The 17,478-nt window shown below is 53.1% G+C and overlaps 1 protein-coding gene across 1 annotated transcript; it reads right to left on the bottom strand.

Annotated features, from left to right (window-relative positions):
* Positions 1 to 3,476: 3,476 nt before the first annotated feature.
* Positions 3,477 to 17,089, bottom strand: CRX (cone-rod homeobox). The gene is made up of 4 exons (XM_079117053.1): positions 16,522 to 17,089; positions 8,838 to 8,972; positions 7,333 to 7,484; positions 3,477 to 6,000 (listed from the first exon to the last, which is right to left on the bottom strand). The coding sequence occupies exons 1-4, from the start codon at positions 16,655 to 16,657 to the stop codon at positions 5,353 to 5,355; spliced, it is 1,071 nt and encodes a 356-aa protein (XP_078973179.1). The 5' UTR covers positions 16,658 to 17,089; the 3' UTR covers positions 3,477 to 5,352.
* Positions 17,090 to 17,478: the final 389 nt, after the last annotated feature.

Raw genomic sequence — 17,478 nt, 5'->3', positions numbered from 1 at the left:
GGGAGAGGGAGGATGGAGAAGCACAGGACACTTTCCCTGCTGTGCACCAGGACTGTAGCAAGGGCTTTCTGATTCTTAACTGGACCCCAGTTGGCTGCATCCCCAAGTCCTTACCTGGGGACCCAGATAGCAGGCAGGACACAGCCATCTTCCATGACTCCCGCAGCCCCATTGCTCCTGTCCAGGGGGTGCTCTACCTCTGTGCCCTCCTGCCCGCAAGTCATCCAGCTGCCAGATCGACAGGGTTTTTAAAAGTCTGCCCACTCCTCTTTATCCAGGTGGCTCCTAGCACAGAAGTCAATTCCTCTTATTTTTAAGATACGGTAGTGACATTTTATTTTTAATATTACCAATGTATTTACCAATTTATTTCATTAAAGTATAATAATTATACTTTGTAATGATTGTGCAAATTATGCAAATTTGTTATTGACAAAATATAATGATGCTAATAACGTTTTCCTTTTGATTCTGTTAATGAGGTTAGTGATATCCACTCACTTGTGAATGTTTAACCAACTTGCATTCCTGAGTTAAACCCCTGTGGTCCTGACTACTCTTGTTATCTGTGGTTCTGTGTTTTGGTTTTTGGTTTGGTGGTTTTCTTGTGTGTGTGTTTTGTTGTGTTGGTTGTTTTTCTGGGTTTTTTGTTGTTTTGCTTTGTTTTGTTGATACCAGGCACAGAACCCAGAGGTGCTCTACACTGAGCCACATCCCCAGCCCCCTTTATTTTCTATTTTGAGGCAAGGTCTTGCCTCAAGGGCCTCCCTAAATTGCTGAGGCTGGCCTTGAACCTTTGATCCTCCTGCCTGGGCCTCCTGAGTCACTGAGATTATAGGCGTGTCCTACCACACTCCGCCCAGTTCTGTATTTTGTTTGGCATCTTTGCACCTGTGTTTACAAAGGAGATCAGCTGTATGGTTGTCCTTCTGTATCCACGGGGGACTGGGAACCCCTGGGGATATCCAAATCTGAGGATGCGCAGCAAGTCAAACTCACAAAAGCAGAGAGAACTGTGGTTGTTGGCAGGCAGGGAGAGGGGAAATGAAGAGATGCTGGTCAAGACCATGTGGGATGAACCTGGGGATTGGCTCCCCAACAGGGAGCTTGCCTAGTGTGTGCAAGGCCCCGGGGTTGATAAGCAGTAAGTACCAAAAAAAATTTTTTAAAAATAAAAAAAGTGATGTGAACCTATAAACTGGAGATCTTAAGTCCAGCATGGTGACCAGAGTTAACAGGATTAAATGGTGTATTTGAAAATTGCTGAGAGTAGCTCTTCCCTGTTCTCATCCCACATGACTATGTGAGGTGGTGGGTATGTTAATTAAAAGTTAATCGATTGTGATCATTTCACAACATAAATATACCAAATCATCACAGTGTACATGGTGAATATGCATGTACATAATTCTTTCTTGTTGTTTTTGTTTTTTTACTATTTGGTACTGAGGATGAAACCCAGGGGTTCTTAACCTCTGAGCCACATTTCCGGCCCTTTTTATTTTTTATTTTGAGACAGGGTCTTGCTAAGTTGCTTAGGGCCTCACTAGGTTGCTGAGGGTGGCCTTGACATTGCCATCCTCCTGCCTCAGCCTCCAGAGTGGCGGAGTTACAGGCATGTGTGCGCTACCTTGCCAGTTTATAATTCTGACGTCAAATATACCTCAATAAAGCCGGAAAAAAAAGGCTGGAAATACATCTCAGTGGTAGAGTTCTTGCCTGGCATGTGTGAGGCCCTGAGTTCCATCCCCAGCACCACAAGGAAAAAGAAGAAGAAAAAGATAAAGGTTAGTCGATTGTTTTGCTGTTGTTGTTGTTGTTGTTTGGTACCAGATTGAACCCAGGGGTGCTTTACCACTGAGCCACAGCCACAGCACTTTTTATTTTTTATTATGAGACACGGTCTCCTGAGGTTGCTGAGGGTCTAAGTTGATGAGACTGGCCTCGAACTGGCAATCCTCCTGCCTCAGCCTCCAGAGCCTCTGGCATTCCCAGCTCGCACGTTGATTTATTATTGTGGTCGTGGGTCACGTCCCTCCCGGCGCCTGGCTTGCCTTTTCTCCCGCTTCCTGATCTCTCAGCTTTCCATTCCTCCTCCTCTGAAATGCCTTCTCTCCATTTCCACCTTTCTTGATATCTCTTTCTCTCTCACCTCCTCCACCTTCGTGGGGGCTAAAGGCGCCATCACTGCAGCCCCCGCGCCCAAGCAGGGACTCCACTCGCTTTCAGCGTAGCCCTTCGGTTCTCTCCTCCCAGCCTGTTCCTTTCCAGAAGGCCCGGGCGGGCTGGGATGGGCTGCCATTTGCCTTGGGAAAGTCACTAAGCTCTCCCGATCCTGAAGACAAGAAGTCACGGGAACGCTTCGGGGAGAGCGGACCCGAGCCGGGCGAGAGCTGGTCTGGCGTGCGGAGCGCGGGGCGGAGGCTGGCCGGGGGCGCGCTGCTGGGTCCCGGGGGAGGGCGGGAGGGGCATCGGTTCAGTCACACGCCGCTGGTTCCGCCGAGTCCCCTCCCCCAGGTCATGAGTCCGAACTAATCCTCCCTAATTCCCCTGCCGTTCTGCTGAGGCTGGACCCTGCTCCTAAGAGGATTGGAGCATTTGCTAAATTAGTCCAGTCCAGGGACACAGGAAACAGGGCCCGGGGAGGGTCCCGAGATCCGGAGGGACAGAGACATCTGGGAAGGATGGAAAGAGAGAGTGTTCACATACAGAAAGACCCAGAAAGGAAGAAGCAGAAAGACCAGGAGTGAAAGGCAGGATTGAAAAAGTGGAGGCTGGGGCCAGGGAGGCGCCTCACCTCTCAGGACGACCTTGAATCCCGGGGCTGCCCCTTCTCACGCGTGGGACATTGAGCAATCCCCCAACCCCATTCTGCCTCAGTTTCCCCATCTCTGAAACAGGGAGAGTAACAACAATAATCTGTCTGGGGGGTTGTTGTAAAAATTTTAAGGGAGCCAGGAGCACAGGCCTGTGATCCCTGACTCCGGAGGCTGAGGCAGGAGGATGGCAATTTCGGGGCCAGCCTCAGTAACTTAGCAAGGCCCTAAGCAACTTAGGGAGACCTTGTGTCAGAATAAAAAAGACGGGGATGTGGCTCAGTGGTTAAGCACCTCTGAGTTCAGTCCCTGGTAACAAAAATAATAAAAAGAAAGAAGAAATAGTCGAGAAGGATTACAGATGTGTGCCTGGCTTTTTGATGGATTTTTGAATCCTCCCACCTCAGCCTCCTGAGTCACTGGGATTACAGGCACCACCCATCCCACCCCATCTTCCCAGCACCCCCAAGTTCTTTCTTGATTGGCTTTAGTGACAGACCAGGCTCAGACCGTGCCCTGCAGGGACAGAAGGGAGAGTGATTCTTGCTTCCACCCCAGGAATTCTGCCTCTCCAGGAAAAACATGGACATTCACAAATCACCCAGACTTCACGTGGGAGTCAGCGTTTTTATTGCATCACTCTGGATGGCCAAGGAGGGGGACCTGGAATGCCACTGAGTGGGGAAGGGAGGACAGAGGTGGACACAGAGCTAGGGAGGCTCCTGGCCTTGTTAGCTCTTGTGACTTAGGAAGTAGGACATGTGACCCCCCCATGGACAACTGGAGGACCTGAGCGCAGGGACGCAGGCCCAGGAGAGGACTCGGGGCCTCCCGATGTCCAGGCCCTTGCTCTGGGCCCTGTTGACCTTGGTCCTCTGGAACGTGTGTTGTCCCTCTAGCCCCCACCCCCACACACGCTCCCCCCAAATTACTTGCACAAGACATGAATGCCCAGTGAAAGGGGAGGATCCCTCTGTGGGGCAGGGGAAGATCCTTGTCTCCACGTGTGGAATGACAGAGTGACCTGGATTCCGGTCCCGTTTGCACAGACCTGGTCCAAGGCCATCCCTTTCCTGTCCTTTCCCTGTGGATTTTGTCTGCATCCCCCACCTGCACCCCAGGGTGGGTTGTCTCTGCTTGACTGGCCACACTGGACTCAGCCACTCCTGACTGTCCAGTCCCGAAGCCCAGAACAACTCAGGCCAGGAGAGGTGGACAGGTGTGTGTCCACAGAGCGTGCTGGTGGCTCCGGGGAACAGGGCCTGTCCCTGGGGAGGCGCACTGGTGTGCACGGCTCCTGGTGCAGAACAGGAGAGCCATCTGACCCCTCCCAGCCTCTCTCCCCTCCTGGCTTCTCCTTCTGACGAGAGGGAGCGCAGATCCTGCACATCCATGCCAAATGCCCAGCCTGGGGACTCGGGTGGACAGCCTGAGAGCAGCCACCAGGGAGCACGTGTAGAGGGAAACTGGCAGTGGCTACCAGATCAGGCTCCTCCACCATCGAGAGCCTTCTGGAACCATCTACCAGCACACCGCCACCTCCCTGTCCTTTCTTTCACATCAGGCCTGTGAAAGCCACTCTTGAGAGGCCCTTGGCTCCTGCCTCCCCCACCCCAAAATGACAGCCAAGGAGGTAGGGGCCCGAAGGCCACAACTCTGCAGCCTTTCCTTTCACTTTGCTTTTTCCGGGCTGGGGGTGGAACCCAGGGCCTCTTGCATGCCCGGCCAGAGCTTGAGCTGAGCCACGTCTCCACCAAGCACCCAACTGGCAGAGCGTCAAAATGCCCGAGGCCTTCAAGTTCTCACGGAGCTTGTCTGTGGGTGAAATGATGCTTCAAGAAATAAAGAGGGTGGAGACAGAGCTCAGTGCTAGAGCGGCCCTGGGCTGGATCTGCAGTCCCCAGGGCAGAAAGACATACCCCTGTGGACACGTACATATCGCCTATTTGTCTACACACGGACATCATACAGATGTGCATCTCGCATCCGTGCATTTGTATGAAAGGGCCTCCTAAATCTACCACGTAAGCCTGCCATTTGTGAAGTCTGTAGTTTCCAAACGAATTAGATCATTAACTGTATAATTAACCTAAGATTTCCTGATGGAGCCTCTTAAAGTCAGTCCTTGGAGTCTCCGGGGACCCTGCCCCTGTGCTGAAGGAGTGTCTACACGGAGGGGTGAGGGACCAAGGCTCCCCCAGGTGTCCAGGGGCACAGTGATTCTGACCTGACCGTGACCCCAGTCCGCGGCAGGGGGTTGACTTTCTCAGGGTCTCAGCTGGGGACTCTGAAGTCTGGGCCTGACTCTACCGTGCCAGTCCCCCCGCTGTGAGGTGCCACTGGCCTGGACGAGGAGGAGACACTTGGGAGGAAGGGGTGAACGGCCTCGGGCCAGCTGCTCCTGAATCTGGAGACGAGCCCCGGCAAGTGTGGCCGGTTCCCTTCTGGTTGCTTTGCCGTCCCCAAAACCTAAGCTGCAAGGAGGCAGATTTAGCCGAGAGGGTCGGAGGCCCAGTGGAGACCGAGAGAGCCTCTTCTACAAGATCTGAAACTTCCAGGCACTCTGATCCTTGTAGTCCAGAGGGTCCATGGGGTTGTAGGTGAACTTCCAGGTGCCCGTGGGGTCCTTAAATTCCAAGCTGTCCACGGGGCTGTAGGCACCGTAGCTCTGGCCTGACAGGGAGGTGGGGGACTGGGCCAGGGAGGGCCCCATAGAAGGGCCCGAGAGGGGGCTGAGAGCAGGCCCCCCCAACTGGGGCACCATGGGAGACAGGTAGGGGTCCAGCCCACTGAAGTAGGAGCTGGGAGAGCCGTAGGCGGAGGGGGAGGAGCAGAAGGCAGAGGCGGGGGCGTAGGTCATGGCATAGGGGGCTGAGGTCAGAGAGGGCCCCGAGGCCACCAGCCCCGCTCGCTGGGCTTCAGGCAAAGGGGACTCTGACGCTGGACTCCAAATGGACACGGTGGCCACTGCCGTGGTCGGGGAGCCTGAGGGGCCAGGCAGAGGGGGACTGTAGGAATCGGAGAGGCCCAGCGGATCGGGACAGACATCGGTGGAGGGCCTTGGGGACGTGCCTGCCTTCCTCTTGGCAGGACGAGCCTTGGCCTGCCCCCCTGGAGGCTGCTGCTGCTGCTTCTGCTGCTGCCGCTGCTGCCTGCATTTAGCCCTGCGGTTCTTGAACCAGACCTGCGGGGGGAGGGGGCCAGGCTCAGCAAATGGGGGCAGATGGAGCCCTCAGGTGCCCAGGAGCGAGGAGGCTTACCGGCCTCCCATGCCAGAGTCACACGACTCCACTCTGCGTCCAGGTAGGGGGCATCTGCTCATCCACCATGCCATCTGTCCATGCCAGCAATCTATCCTGCATCCTCCACCCACTGACCATGTACACACACGTGCAGCCATGCAGACACCATGCACACAGAAATCACGCATGCCCCATCACACAACATACATATGCACATGTACCCGTCCTATCATACATGCACATGTTCATCCACCCTTCCAACAACACATCCACACATGCATGCGCGCACACACACATGCATGCACGTTCACATGCACATGCGCATGAACTCACATGTGCACACACATACATGCGTGTACACGCAGATATGCATGAACATGCACATGCATATACACCTACATGCACGTACACACAAGCATGCACACTGATACACATATATGCACATACACATACATTCACGTGTGCATGCACGCACACATGCACATACATGCATGTACACACGTGTACAAAATACACTGTCCAATTATACATGCAAGCAGGCACACACGCATGCACACACATGCTTGTCCATGCTTCCCGTTACACACGCACACATTCATTCCTTCATCCACCCACCCAACTGCACACGCTCACATACATACACTCATTCGAGGGTTGGGGTGCAGCTCACCCAGCACACACAGGCCCTGGGGTTGACACCTAGCAGGAAAAGGAAAGACACACGCATATTCATCTCTCCACCCACACGCCCATTCCATCAGCTAGTAAAGAGGCAGTCACCATCTTCTACCACTTGGGCTACATCAGTGAAGTACTGGGTGAGTCACGGACAGTAAATCAGCCAATCATACTATTGAGGGAGGTGATCAATACTATGGGGGTGACACATGACCTGGACAAAGGGGCAGTAAGGCTGGGGTGGTGGGGAAAGACTTAAAAATGTTCTGGTGAGTAGGGGTGCTCTTGATGGATGGGGGGACTTCTGATTGATTGATTGATTGATTGATTGATTGATTGATTGATTGATTAAAAAAAAAAAAAAAAAAAGACGTGTACAGGAGAGGGCAAGCCCTCACTGCAGGAAGGGGCACCGGAGAGGTCCTGAGGCAGCAGTGTGAGAGGGATGGGGGCTGGCGGTAGTGACATAAAGGGAGTGAGGGATGCTGGGGCCACTTCATAACTTTGGCTGTCACTCTGTGGTGTCTCCCTCCTCCTTTCACTTTGGGTCTGAGGATAACAGGGTCAGGAGGGACCCAGGCACCAGAAGATCCCACCTGAACCCTGGACTCCGGCAGGTTGATCTTGAGAGCCACTTCCTCGCGGGCGTACACATCCGGGTACTGGGTCTTGGCGAACAGAGCCTCCAGCTCCTCCAGCTGGCTGCGGGTGAAGGTGGTCCGCTCCCGCCGCTGCTTCCTCGGGGCACCTGGGTGGGGTACAGTAAGGGACCTCAGGTTTCTAGGCTTGTTGGTGGCGCGTCCTGAGGGTGGTGGAACACCAAGAAGTCCTTCGCGGGTGTCCATCCGCCTACGGAAAGCTGGCGTCTCGTCTCTCCTTCCTGACCTTGTTCTGTCCCCTGAAATGGGGTTCTGCTTTGCAGCTCGAGCCTCGCGGACGGGGAATGACTTTAGCCCCGTCAGGAGCTGCTTGAAGGCTGGGGTGCGCCCAGAGGCAGCGCGCTTGCCTAGCACCCGGGGGCCCTGAGTTCCGCCAGCACCAAAAATGAAGCCTGGGACCGGTGGTGCGCCTGCCTGTGATCCCAGTGACTTGGGAGGCCAAGACAGGAGGATTGCAAGTTCAAGGCCTCGGCCACTTAGTGAGGCCCTGTCTCAAAATAAAGAATAATAATTTTTTTAAAGGAGGAGTATGTGAGGTTTTCCCCACTTTCTAAATGTTCATTTTGTTGTTGTTGTTGTTTGTTTGCTTGCTTGCTTGATTGCTTGGTTTTGATATTGGGGATCGAACTCAGGGGTACTTTACCACCAAGCCACCTTCCAGCCCTTTCTATTTTGAGACAGGGCTTGCTAAATTGCCTAGGCTGGCCTTGAACTTGTGATCCTCCTGCCTCAGCCTCCCACGTCACTGGGATTAGAGGTGTGCCCCACCATGCCCAGCCTGGCTTTTATTTTGCTTTGTTTTGTTTTTCATGATGGGTTCTCACCATATTGGCCAGGCTGGCCCTGAACTCTTGGCTAAGACATATTCAGCTGAATCATGATTGCTGATCTGCAGCCATTTCTAGCCTATATAAAAGTGGCAAGTGGGTACAGTTCGACTGCAAAAGGAAAAATAGAGCTATAAAGAATAATAGAAACACCGAAAGCCCAGTTCTCCCAGAAATAAAGTTGTGCCTGGGCGTGGTGGCACACGTTTGTAATCCCAGCAATTTCTGGAGACTGGGGCAGGGGAATTGCAAGTTGGAGGCTAGCCTCAGGAACTTAGCCAAACCCTGTCTCAAAGTTAAAAGAAAAAAGGGCTGGGAATTAGCTCAGTGCTCAAACGCCCCTGGGTGCAATCCTCAGCGTCAAAGAAAGAAGGGAAGCCAGCTAGCCTTGCTAACTTGGAGACTCCTCTTGGTTCCCCTTCCAGCTCACTTTCCTCTCCCTCACCCCAGAGGGAACCACCGCCTTAACTTTCCGGGAATGTCCATGTTTTGCACATGGAGCTGGTGTGTGGCCCTCCTATCACCCAGATAAACACCTTCCTCCTGAGGCAGGGGGTCCCAGAGGTCCCTGGGAGGCGGGGGCCGCCTGGGAGGACAGGAAGGGGGACCACTCACTTGGATAGGGCACAGCCTGGTGCATCAAGTCCACACTGGGGCCACTCAGGGCCAAGGCGTTGACAGAGTAGTGGGGCCCCGGGTTCATGTATGCCATCATGATCTTCGGGGATGGTGAGGCCCAGGTCAGGGGCCCTGCAAGAGAAGGAGGCGTCACTCACCCACCAGTTAATCCCTCCTCGGTGGCAGGCGGCTCGGGTTCAGATGCTGCCTCGATGACCTCTACTTTGAGACATGACCTCGGGCCATTCATCTGGCCTCCCTGTGCCTCCATTTGCTCACCTGTACAATGGGCCTCGGCAGAAGGCCGGCGGAGCTTCTCTGAGACTGCAGAGCAGAGAGGCGACGCCAGGGTGGGCTCAGGAGCGGAAGCGCCCACTCCCGCTCTGTCCCGCGAGACCTGACCTTACCGTGCTCTGCTCCTCATCATCTTTTCTTTCTGAGACCACAGGGAAGCTTGGTCAGTGCCTGGTCAGGGAGAGTGGGTGACTGACCGTCCCAGTTTCTCCAGGGTGGAGGGATTCTTGGGATCTAGAACTTTCAGGGAAAGTTTCAGGAACATTCTGGAACTTTCAGGGATGAGTCCCAGGCAAACTTGGATGGCTGTCATTTTGTCACATTAAAATGGCAGTGATGCTAGGGTCGTAGCGTGCGGAGGCCCTGGGTTCCATCACTAGCTCAGAGAGGAAAAAAAAAAAAACTCCGTGAGGGATGAACTTCTGTGGTCACGATGACAAAAGAGGCTGATAGTGCCCAGCACTGGCTTCCATGCCTGTGGCGGATCTGTAACAGCACAGATCGGAACAAACTGGAAAAGTGGATCCAAATAAAATGCGCAGCATGTGCAACGCCCTGGGTTTGATTCCCCAGCATAAAAAAATAAAAATAAAATAAAATAAAATGCCATCTTTCCTTTGGCCAAGCAATATGCCTTCAAGATGTACACATTTATACCTCTCACCAGGCATGGTGGCTCAAGCCTATAATCCCAGTGATTCAGGAGGCTGAGGCAGGAGGATCACAAGTTCAAGGCCAGCCTCAGCAACTTAGCAAGGCCCTAAGCAAATGAGTGAGACCCCCCATCTCAAAATAAAACTAAAAAGGGCTGGGGACACGACTCAGCGGTAAAGTGCTCCTGGGTTCAGTCCCCAGTACGGGTGGTGGGGATGAGAACCAACTTCTCCATGTGCTGTGCAGTTTAAATGCATGAGAACTGAAGAGGTGCTTTAAATAGCACCTGAGGCCTAGTCAGGGCCAGGCAAATGCTGTTGGTGGTGGTCACTGTTGTGATCTCTCAGCAAATGTCTGTGCACACCTGACTCTCTGATTACTTTTTCTTTTTTTCTTTGAGATGGTGTTCCACTCTGTTGCCCAGGATGGCCTGGAAATGGCAGGCTTAAGCGTCTTCCTGCCTCGGCCTCCAGCCCACTGGGACTGCAGATGTGCACCACCATCTCCAGCCGACAGGAGTCTTAACGCAGCGTGTTCATCGTCACCAAAATGTGGAAGCGGCCTGTCGGTCCATCAACCAGGTTACTTTAACTAGATTCAGTCACTTCAAGTCAGGCACAGTGTCGCACACTTGTGATCCCAGCAACTGGAGGCTGAGGCAGAAGGATGATAAGTTTGAGGCCAGCCTCCTCAGCAATTTAGTGAGACTCTGTCTCAAAATAAAAAATACAAAGGGCTGGGGATGTGGCTCAGTGGTAAAGTGCACTGGGTTCAATTCCCAGTACAAAAAAAAAAAAAAAACCCTGTCTGTGAATTTTTTTTTTTTTTTTACACTACCCTCCCCGCCCATGTGAACAATTCTTAGAAGCTCTCTAGTACATCGCTAAGAAAAATCATGCAAGGCCTACTTAAGAGGACAACAAGCATGCCATTTCCAGTCACCCTATCTAACCCATCCATCCCCAAACTCTTCCAAAGACACACTGGGTGTTGAGCCCAGGGGCACTCCACCACTGAGCTACATCCGCAGTTCTTTTTATTTTTTATTTTGAGGCAGGGCCTTGTTAAGTTGCTTAGGGCCTCGCTAAGTTGCCCAAACTGGCCTCAAACTTGTGATCCTCCTACCTCAGCCTCCTGATTCACTGGGATGACAGGTGGGAGCCACTGTGCCCAACCATTTTCTAGAAACTGTACCTTTGTTTGATTTACTATTTATTAAGATCCAGGTAAATGGTAATTTCTAGAAGCTTGGTTACAAATGATTTCTCTCCAGTTGAAAGGCCAAGAGTCACAGTTTTTGTTGTTGCTTTTTTAAACTTTATTTAGTTATTTTCATTAACCTTTTTTGACAGTGATAATTTTTTTTTAAATTCTTTTCATGTATGTATATAGGGTAACAATGTCTGTCTCACAATCTACCGTCCTTCTCCTCCCCACCCACCCCACCCTGCCTCTCACTCCCCTCAAAAGGCACAGTTTTATGCCTTTGTAGTCTTTAACCAGCGTCACTGGTTTTTGCCCTAACTGGGCAAACATTCCAGACACTTTTCCTAAGTGTATTAATTTCCTTTTCCTCCAATTCCCCTTTGAAATAAGCTGCTTGCGGCTTCCCACAGCACTGAGTTAGGTAAGTTTGGGGTTTTGATTGTTTTTTGTGCCCAAGGGCACTTTACCACTGAGCCACATCCCCAGCCCTTTTTCTTTTTATTTTGAGACAGGGTCTTGCCGAGTTGCTTAGGACCTCACTGAGTTGCTGAGGCTGGCTTTGAACTTGCGATCCTCCTGCCTCAGCCTCCCAAGTCACTAGAATCACACTAGAATTACAGACATGTGCCACAGAGCCCTGCTGGCTAGTGATTTTTTTTTTTAACAGACTGCATTTTGATTCAGTGTACACAAATGGGGTACATCATTTCGTTTCTACGGTTGTGCACCATGTAGATTCATACCGTTCGTGTAATCATACCTGTGCATAGGGTCATGATGTCTGTCTCAGTCCGCCATTTTTCATAGCCCCCCCCCTTTTTCCTCTACATAATCTAAAGTTCCTCCATTCTTCTCTCCCTCCCCACCCCCACTATATATCATCGATTTTTTTTTAAATATTTCTGGTTGTAGATGGACACAATACCTTTGTTATCTATTTATGTTATTTATTTATTTATGTGGTGCTGAGGATCAAACCCAGTGCCTCACACGTGCAAGGCAAGCGCTCTGCCACTGAGCCACAACCCGGCCCCTGGCTGGTGATCTGTGTGTGTGTGGTGGGGGGAGGGGGAGTACAGGGGATTGAACTTGGGTGCGCTTAACCACTGAGCCACATCCCCAGCCCTATTTTGTATTTTATTAGAGACGGTGTCACTGAGTTGCTTAGGGCCTCGCTCAGTTGCTGAGGCTGGCTGTGAACTCAAGGTCCTCCTGCCTCAGCCTCCCAAGCGGTTGGAACCACAGGTGTGCACCACCACACCCAGCTCAGGATGTTTTTTGAGCCTGGTCTAAGAACTAGGGATGTAGCAGGAAATAAGACACCAGGGGCGGCATGTGGCTCTGAGGTAGAGCCCTGGCCTGAGTTCCATCCCTAGCACAGGAAAGAAGGAAGCAATCAAGCATCTCTGTTCTCATGAAACTGAACTTCTAAGTTTCAGAGAAACCGACAATAACATAAAAGCAGAATTTTTTTTTTTTTAAACCCAGGGGAGTTGTACTACTGAGCTCCATCCCCAGTCCCTTTTTGAAATTTTTGAGACTAAGTTGCTAAGGGTATTTCTCAATTGCCAGGCTGGCAATCCTCCTGCCTCAGCCACCACAGTTGCTGGGATTGCAGGTGTGCGCCACTGCGCCCAGCCAGAAACAAGAGTATGAAATCCTAAGAATCAAATTGCCTCCAAGGAGGCTCAATAATCCTGACCCCTTGGCATTCACACCCTTGCATGGTCTCTACGGTGAGCACGGCTGACGTGTGTAACCAAGAAAATATTGCGGAAGACCGAGGTGTAGCTCAGAGGTACAGCACGTGCTTAGCGTGCTCAAAGACCTGGTTTCCATCCCCAGCACACGGCTAGCACTCGCCGTGAGACAGACCAGTTGCCAGTGTCCCGTCCTGCTGGACGTCTGGGTGGCGTTGAGCTGAAGCCTCCGGCCAACAGCCGTGCCGATGCCATCAAAACTGTTTCCCCGGCCACAGACACTCTGTCAAGTGACTTCAGTCCTGGTTCATATCTGACTCCAACGTCCTGAGACACCCTGAATCATCTGATGAACTGCTCCGGGATTCCTGGCCCTCAGAAACTGTGTAAGATCAGTGCTGGGCTGGGTTGTGGCTCAGTGGCAGAGCGCCTGCCTGGCATGTGTAAGGCGCTGGGTTCGCTTCTCAGCACCACATATAAATAAATGAAGGTTCATCGACAAACTAAAAAAAAAAAAAAAAAATTTTTTAAATCATTGTTTATTGTCCAAGCTGCTGATTTGGAGGCAATTTGTTACAAGGCTAAGACATGAGCCTTCTCTCTGCAGATAGGATGTCACCAAATCCTCAGCACAACCCGGGGAGGTGCAGACTGATCTACGAAGCTCCCAGTCCAGAGAGGAGAACGTCTTCAGCCTTGGGCACGTGGCTTGTCACCAGGAGCAGAGGATTCCAACCCTGTTCTCCCAGTCTCCCTCCGCCCTCTCCCTCTTCTCCAAGGAGAAATAATGCTCAATCTGAATCTCCAAAGGGTAGGAACGGGGTGCCGGGCACTTGCCCTGATAGGAACAATTCGAAGGGCCTACACTTCCCGTCTCCACCACTGAATCTGCACTGGGTCACCAGCTAACAAGCTGACCCTCCAGGAAAGCCTAGGGTTCGCACACTGAGACCATCTGTCCTACAGGCAGAGAATCGGAAGGGCAGTGGGCAGGCGGAGGAAGGTGTTCGCCCAAGACCCAGAGCTGCTAATGAGAACAGCCTCCAGGAGCTGAAGGCTCACCCGCTCCTCAGGCATCCAGTGAGCTACACAGACCAGACAGCGGCAAAAGCAGTAACAATAAAAGCAACCCGAGCCTGCCCTGTGGCGCACGCCTGCAACCCAGCGGCCTGGAACGCTGAGGCGGGAGTTCAAGGCCAGCCTCCGCAACCTAGGGAGACCCTAAGCAACTTAGTGAGACCCTGACCCAAAATAGAAAGGGCTGGGGATGCCGCTCAGTGGTACAGTGCCTCTGGGTTAAATCCCCAGTACCAAGAAAAAAAAAATTTTTTTAAAGAGTTGGGGATCCCCAGTACCCACCCCCCCAAAAGTGACATGGATCATCCACTGAGCCTTTTCTCTGGGTTTGGCAGTAAAACAAGGCAGTTTATGACATGAAGACCTCCAGAAATTAATTTGCAGACAACTGTCCAAAGCCTTCTGTGAACCATCTCTAGGGACACGACAATTGCCCCCTTTATTGGCAGTTGACAATGCACCTGGCGGCAACTCCCGCACCACTCAATTATTTTATTTATTTATTTTGAGACGGGGTCTCTCTAAATTGCCCAGGTTAGCCTCAAACTTGCAATCCTCCTGCCTCAGCCTCCCAAATCGCTGGGATTACAGGCGTGGGCCACTGCACCTGGCTGCCCCATTGAGTTTGTTTGTTTTTTAACTTTTTATTTTGAAATAATTATAGATTTACACAAAGTTGCACAAATAATATAGTAGAATTTCATGTACTATTCATTCAGCCTCCCCCGAGAGATACATTGTAGCAACTATAACTACTTAAAACCAGGAAATTTTTTTTATGTCCCATTTAGTTTTAAAACAGTGATGCTTCATGATTCCCTGAGGCCCCCGGGTGAGGGACTTCCATGTCCCCACCCGACTACCAACCCGTGAAGCCTGAGGCTGGTCCTCAGGGCTCCTGCAGCTCAGTGTCCGCTGGGTGCTGGGTTCCCACCTGAGTCGTCGTCCTTACAGGTGGGGCTGAAGGCTCACGCCCACCTTGCAGATAACCCTATCCTACAGGTGTGAGGCAGAGCCTGCCAGGGAGGAAGGTTTGGGCAGCTGAGGCCAGCAAGAGCTTCCAGGGACTCCCCGTGCTCAGACACCACACCAAAGGCTCGGACCTCGGGACAAGAATCCAGTGGAAAAGTCCCATGGGGAGCTTGGGCATCATCCCCACTACAGAGGAGGAAACTGGCCCTCAGAGAAGGGCAGACCCCGGGCCCATGAGCCCTGTTGGGACAGGATCAGGGCTGAGGCTGTGCCCTCCTAACCACCCAGCCACAGGCCCCTGGGATGCTCAGCAGACCCCTGGAGCTCAGAGGTCCACTGCTCAGATGAGGAGACCAAAACCAAGAGCAGCTCCATTAACCCCCGAGGTCACGAGAGGGACCAGTGGCACAACCCGGGACAGAACCCAAATCTGAGGCCCAGATTTCCGCCCTTCGCTCCAAATCTGTCTGGAAGTAGGTGAGGCTGCCCTGTCCCCTCACTCACTGCAGGCCAGGCCTGGACACCTGCTTCCCAAGACTCATCTGACTCAATAATCCTGTGGCTTGCAATCGTCCCCACTTTACAAATGAAGAAACTGAGGCCCAGAGAGGCCACATGAAGGACCCAAGGCCGTACAGTGAGAAAAGGGCAGGGTTTAAACCCAGACACAGGTGGCTCCACATCAGCCCTTGGCAAGAACTCCCGGCTCAATCAAGTTCAAGACCCTGCTGGAGCCGGCTCAGTGGTCCACGCCTGTCATTCTAGAATCGCAGGACAGATGTCACAGGAGTATGGCGAGCTCAAAGCCAGCCTGCACAACTTAGTGAGGCCCTAAGTGACTCAGTGAGACCTTGTCCCAGAATGAAAAACTAAAAAGGGCTGGGGATGTGGCTCAGTGGTTAAGTGCTCCTGGGTTCAATCCCAGTACCAAAAAAAGAAATAGAACAAATCCCCTCTTGGACCCAGGTGTGGGGGTGTACGCCTGTCACCACAGTGACTTGGGAGGCTGAGGCAGGAGGATGGCAACTTAGAGGGACCCTGCCTCAAAACTTGAAAATAAAAATATAAAGGGATGGGGTCGCTAAGTGGTAGCATGAGCAAGACCCTGGTTCCACCCCAGTGCATGGCCGGGACCCTGATCAGCCTCTCTCCGCACCTCTGCTGCCGAGTGACAGGAGCTGGGCAGGTGTCCACTACTTGAGATGAGATGTGGAAGGCCCAAGCCCGGTGCAGCGAGGCTCCACCTAATGAGATCACCCTTGGCGACCCCCAAAATGGGCGTCCTTGGCCGACCCCTCCTCCGTGGTCCTCCGTCCACCTAATCAGCAAATATTTAGGCAAATCCCAACCACAAGCCAGACGCTGGGAGGAAACCAGGGTGCTGCGAGGGAGGCGGATGAGTGATAAACGCACAAGTGAAGAAAATTCCAGGCAAGGAGACGAGAAAACACAGCAGAACGCGCACAGAGGAGCTGCCGTCCAGGGCGGAGAAGCCCCGGCCCGCGTCCTAGAGCCTGCGGGGCTCCAGCCCCCAGCAAGCCGCCCCATCCTTCGGCACCCCTAGGCGGCCTCTCTGCCTCCTGCGGGGCACAGCCTGGAAGCGTCCCCACCCTCGGGACAGGACCTCTGTGTCCAGCTGATCACCCAGCTTCCACCTCAGCCCCGACCTTGGCGTCAGACCGCAGGAGCACTGGCCCTGGAAACGCAGGGTGGGCACAGTGAACCCGCTGCTCTTGCTCCCTTCCTCCGTCCGCTCTGTCTCTCCCAGGGACACTCACCTTCAGAAAGCAGGGACAGGGCTCGCTTGGTGGCCCAGGTCCTGGAAAGAGTCACCAGACAACAGAGGCTGAAGGAAACAGGTCCGCTCACATGGGGAGATTTTAAGCCCAGGCTGGGAGTGATGTCATCTGCCATGGCCTGGATCTCGAGGGTAATCCTGGCCAAGGTGGGGGACTGACTGGGCACCAGGAGGTGACATTGGCTGGGAGGAGGAGGGCCACCCGTGTGCTTAATCCTCCCCTCCCCTCCCCCATGACATCTTGGTAATTAGGGCTGATGGACAAGGGAGGCCTCAGCTCCTGCCTGTGACCAGGAGACCGCACCCCACCACTCAGGGAAGTCCGTCCTTAGGTCTAACTGGTATCCACCCAGCTTTGGATATTGTCACAAGAGAGATTTATCCAAAAGGAGAGAAATATGAAATGTTCCTGAGAGATTTTTGAAAAACAAGGGGCACGGGGCTTTCTGGATTCTTCTCTTGGGGTCCTCTGCTCCCTGACCCCTGTCTGCCAGCTCGCTCATCTCTGTGCCTTCTCTTCCTGCCTCGGTTTCCCTTCCCTCTTGGTCGTGATCTCACCCTTCTCTCTGACCTCTCCCTCTGTCATTAGACAGAAGTCTCCACTTCCTCTTTTTCCGGGTCTCTCCAGCCCCATCTCTGTCGCCAGTCCCCCACTCGGTCCTTGGATCTGCCCCCTAAGCCCGTGGCCCCTGCCTGGCTCGGGGCCCCTGTCGTCCCCCACGCTCCCGCCTCGCTGCCCCGGGTTCGTCCTCCGCTCCCCGCTCTGGACTTCCCACCTCACCTGGGTGCCCTCCGGCTTCCTGTCTTTCTGGGTATGGATATCTCTCTGCGCTCGCGTCCCGCGCCTCCCCGCACACCCAGACACGCACGCCGGCACGCACACCTGCACACACGCACTCCCTAATCCCTCCCTGGGCCGGGTCACCCTGTCTGGCCA

Source organism: Sciurus vulgaris (genome assembly GCF_902686455.1).
Source record: "Sciurus vulgaris genome assembly, chromosome: 17".
NCBI classification, from domain to species: Eukaryota; Metazoa; Chordata; class Mammalia; order Rodentia; family Sciuridae; genus Sciurus; species Sciurus vulgaris.
Note: the sequence above shows the minus strand (reverse complement) of the source record. Positions and strands in the feature narration are given on the sequence as shown.

Bases quoted from the DNA above. Each gene is read 5' to 3' on its own strand.
- CRX (XM_079117053.1), bottom strand. From the start codon at position 16,657: ATGGCAGATGACATCACTCCCAGCCTGGGCTTAAAATCTCCCCATGTG. The intron at 8,973-16,521 runs GTGAGTGTCCCT...CTTCTCTTGCAG, and splicing joins CCTGTCCCTGCTTTCTGAAG to GGCCCCTGACCTGGGCCTCA. The intron at 7,485-8,837 runs GTGAGTGGTCCC...TACCCCACCCAG, and splicing joins CCAGGCTGTGCCCTATCCAA to GTGCCCCGAGGAAGCAGCGG.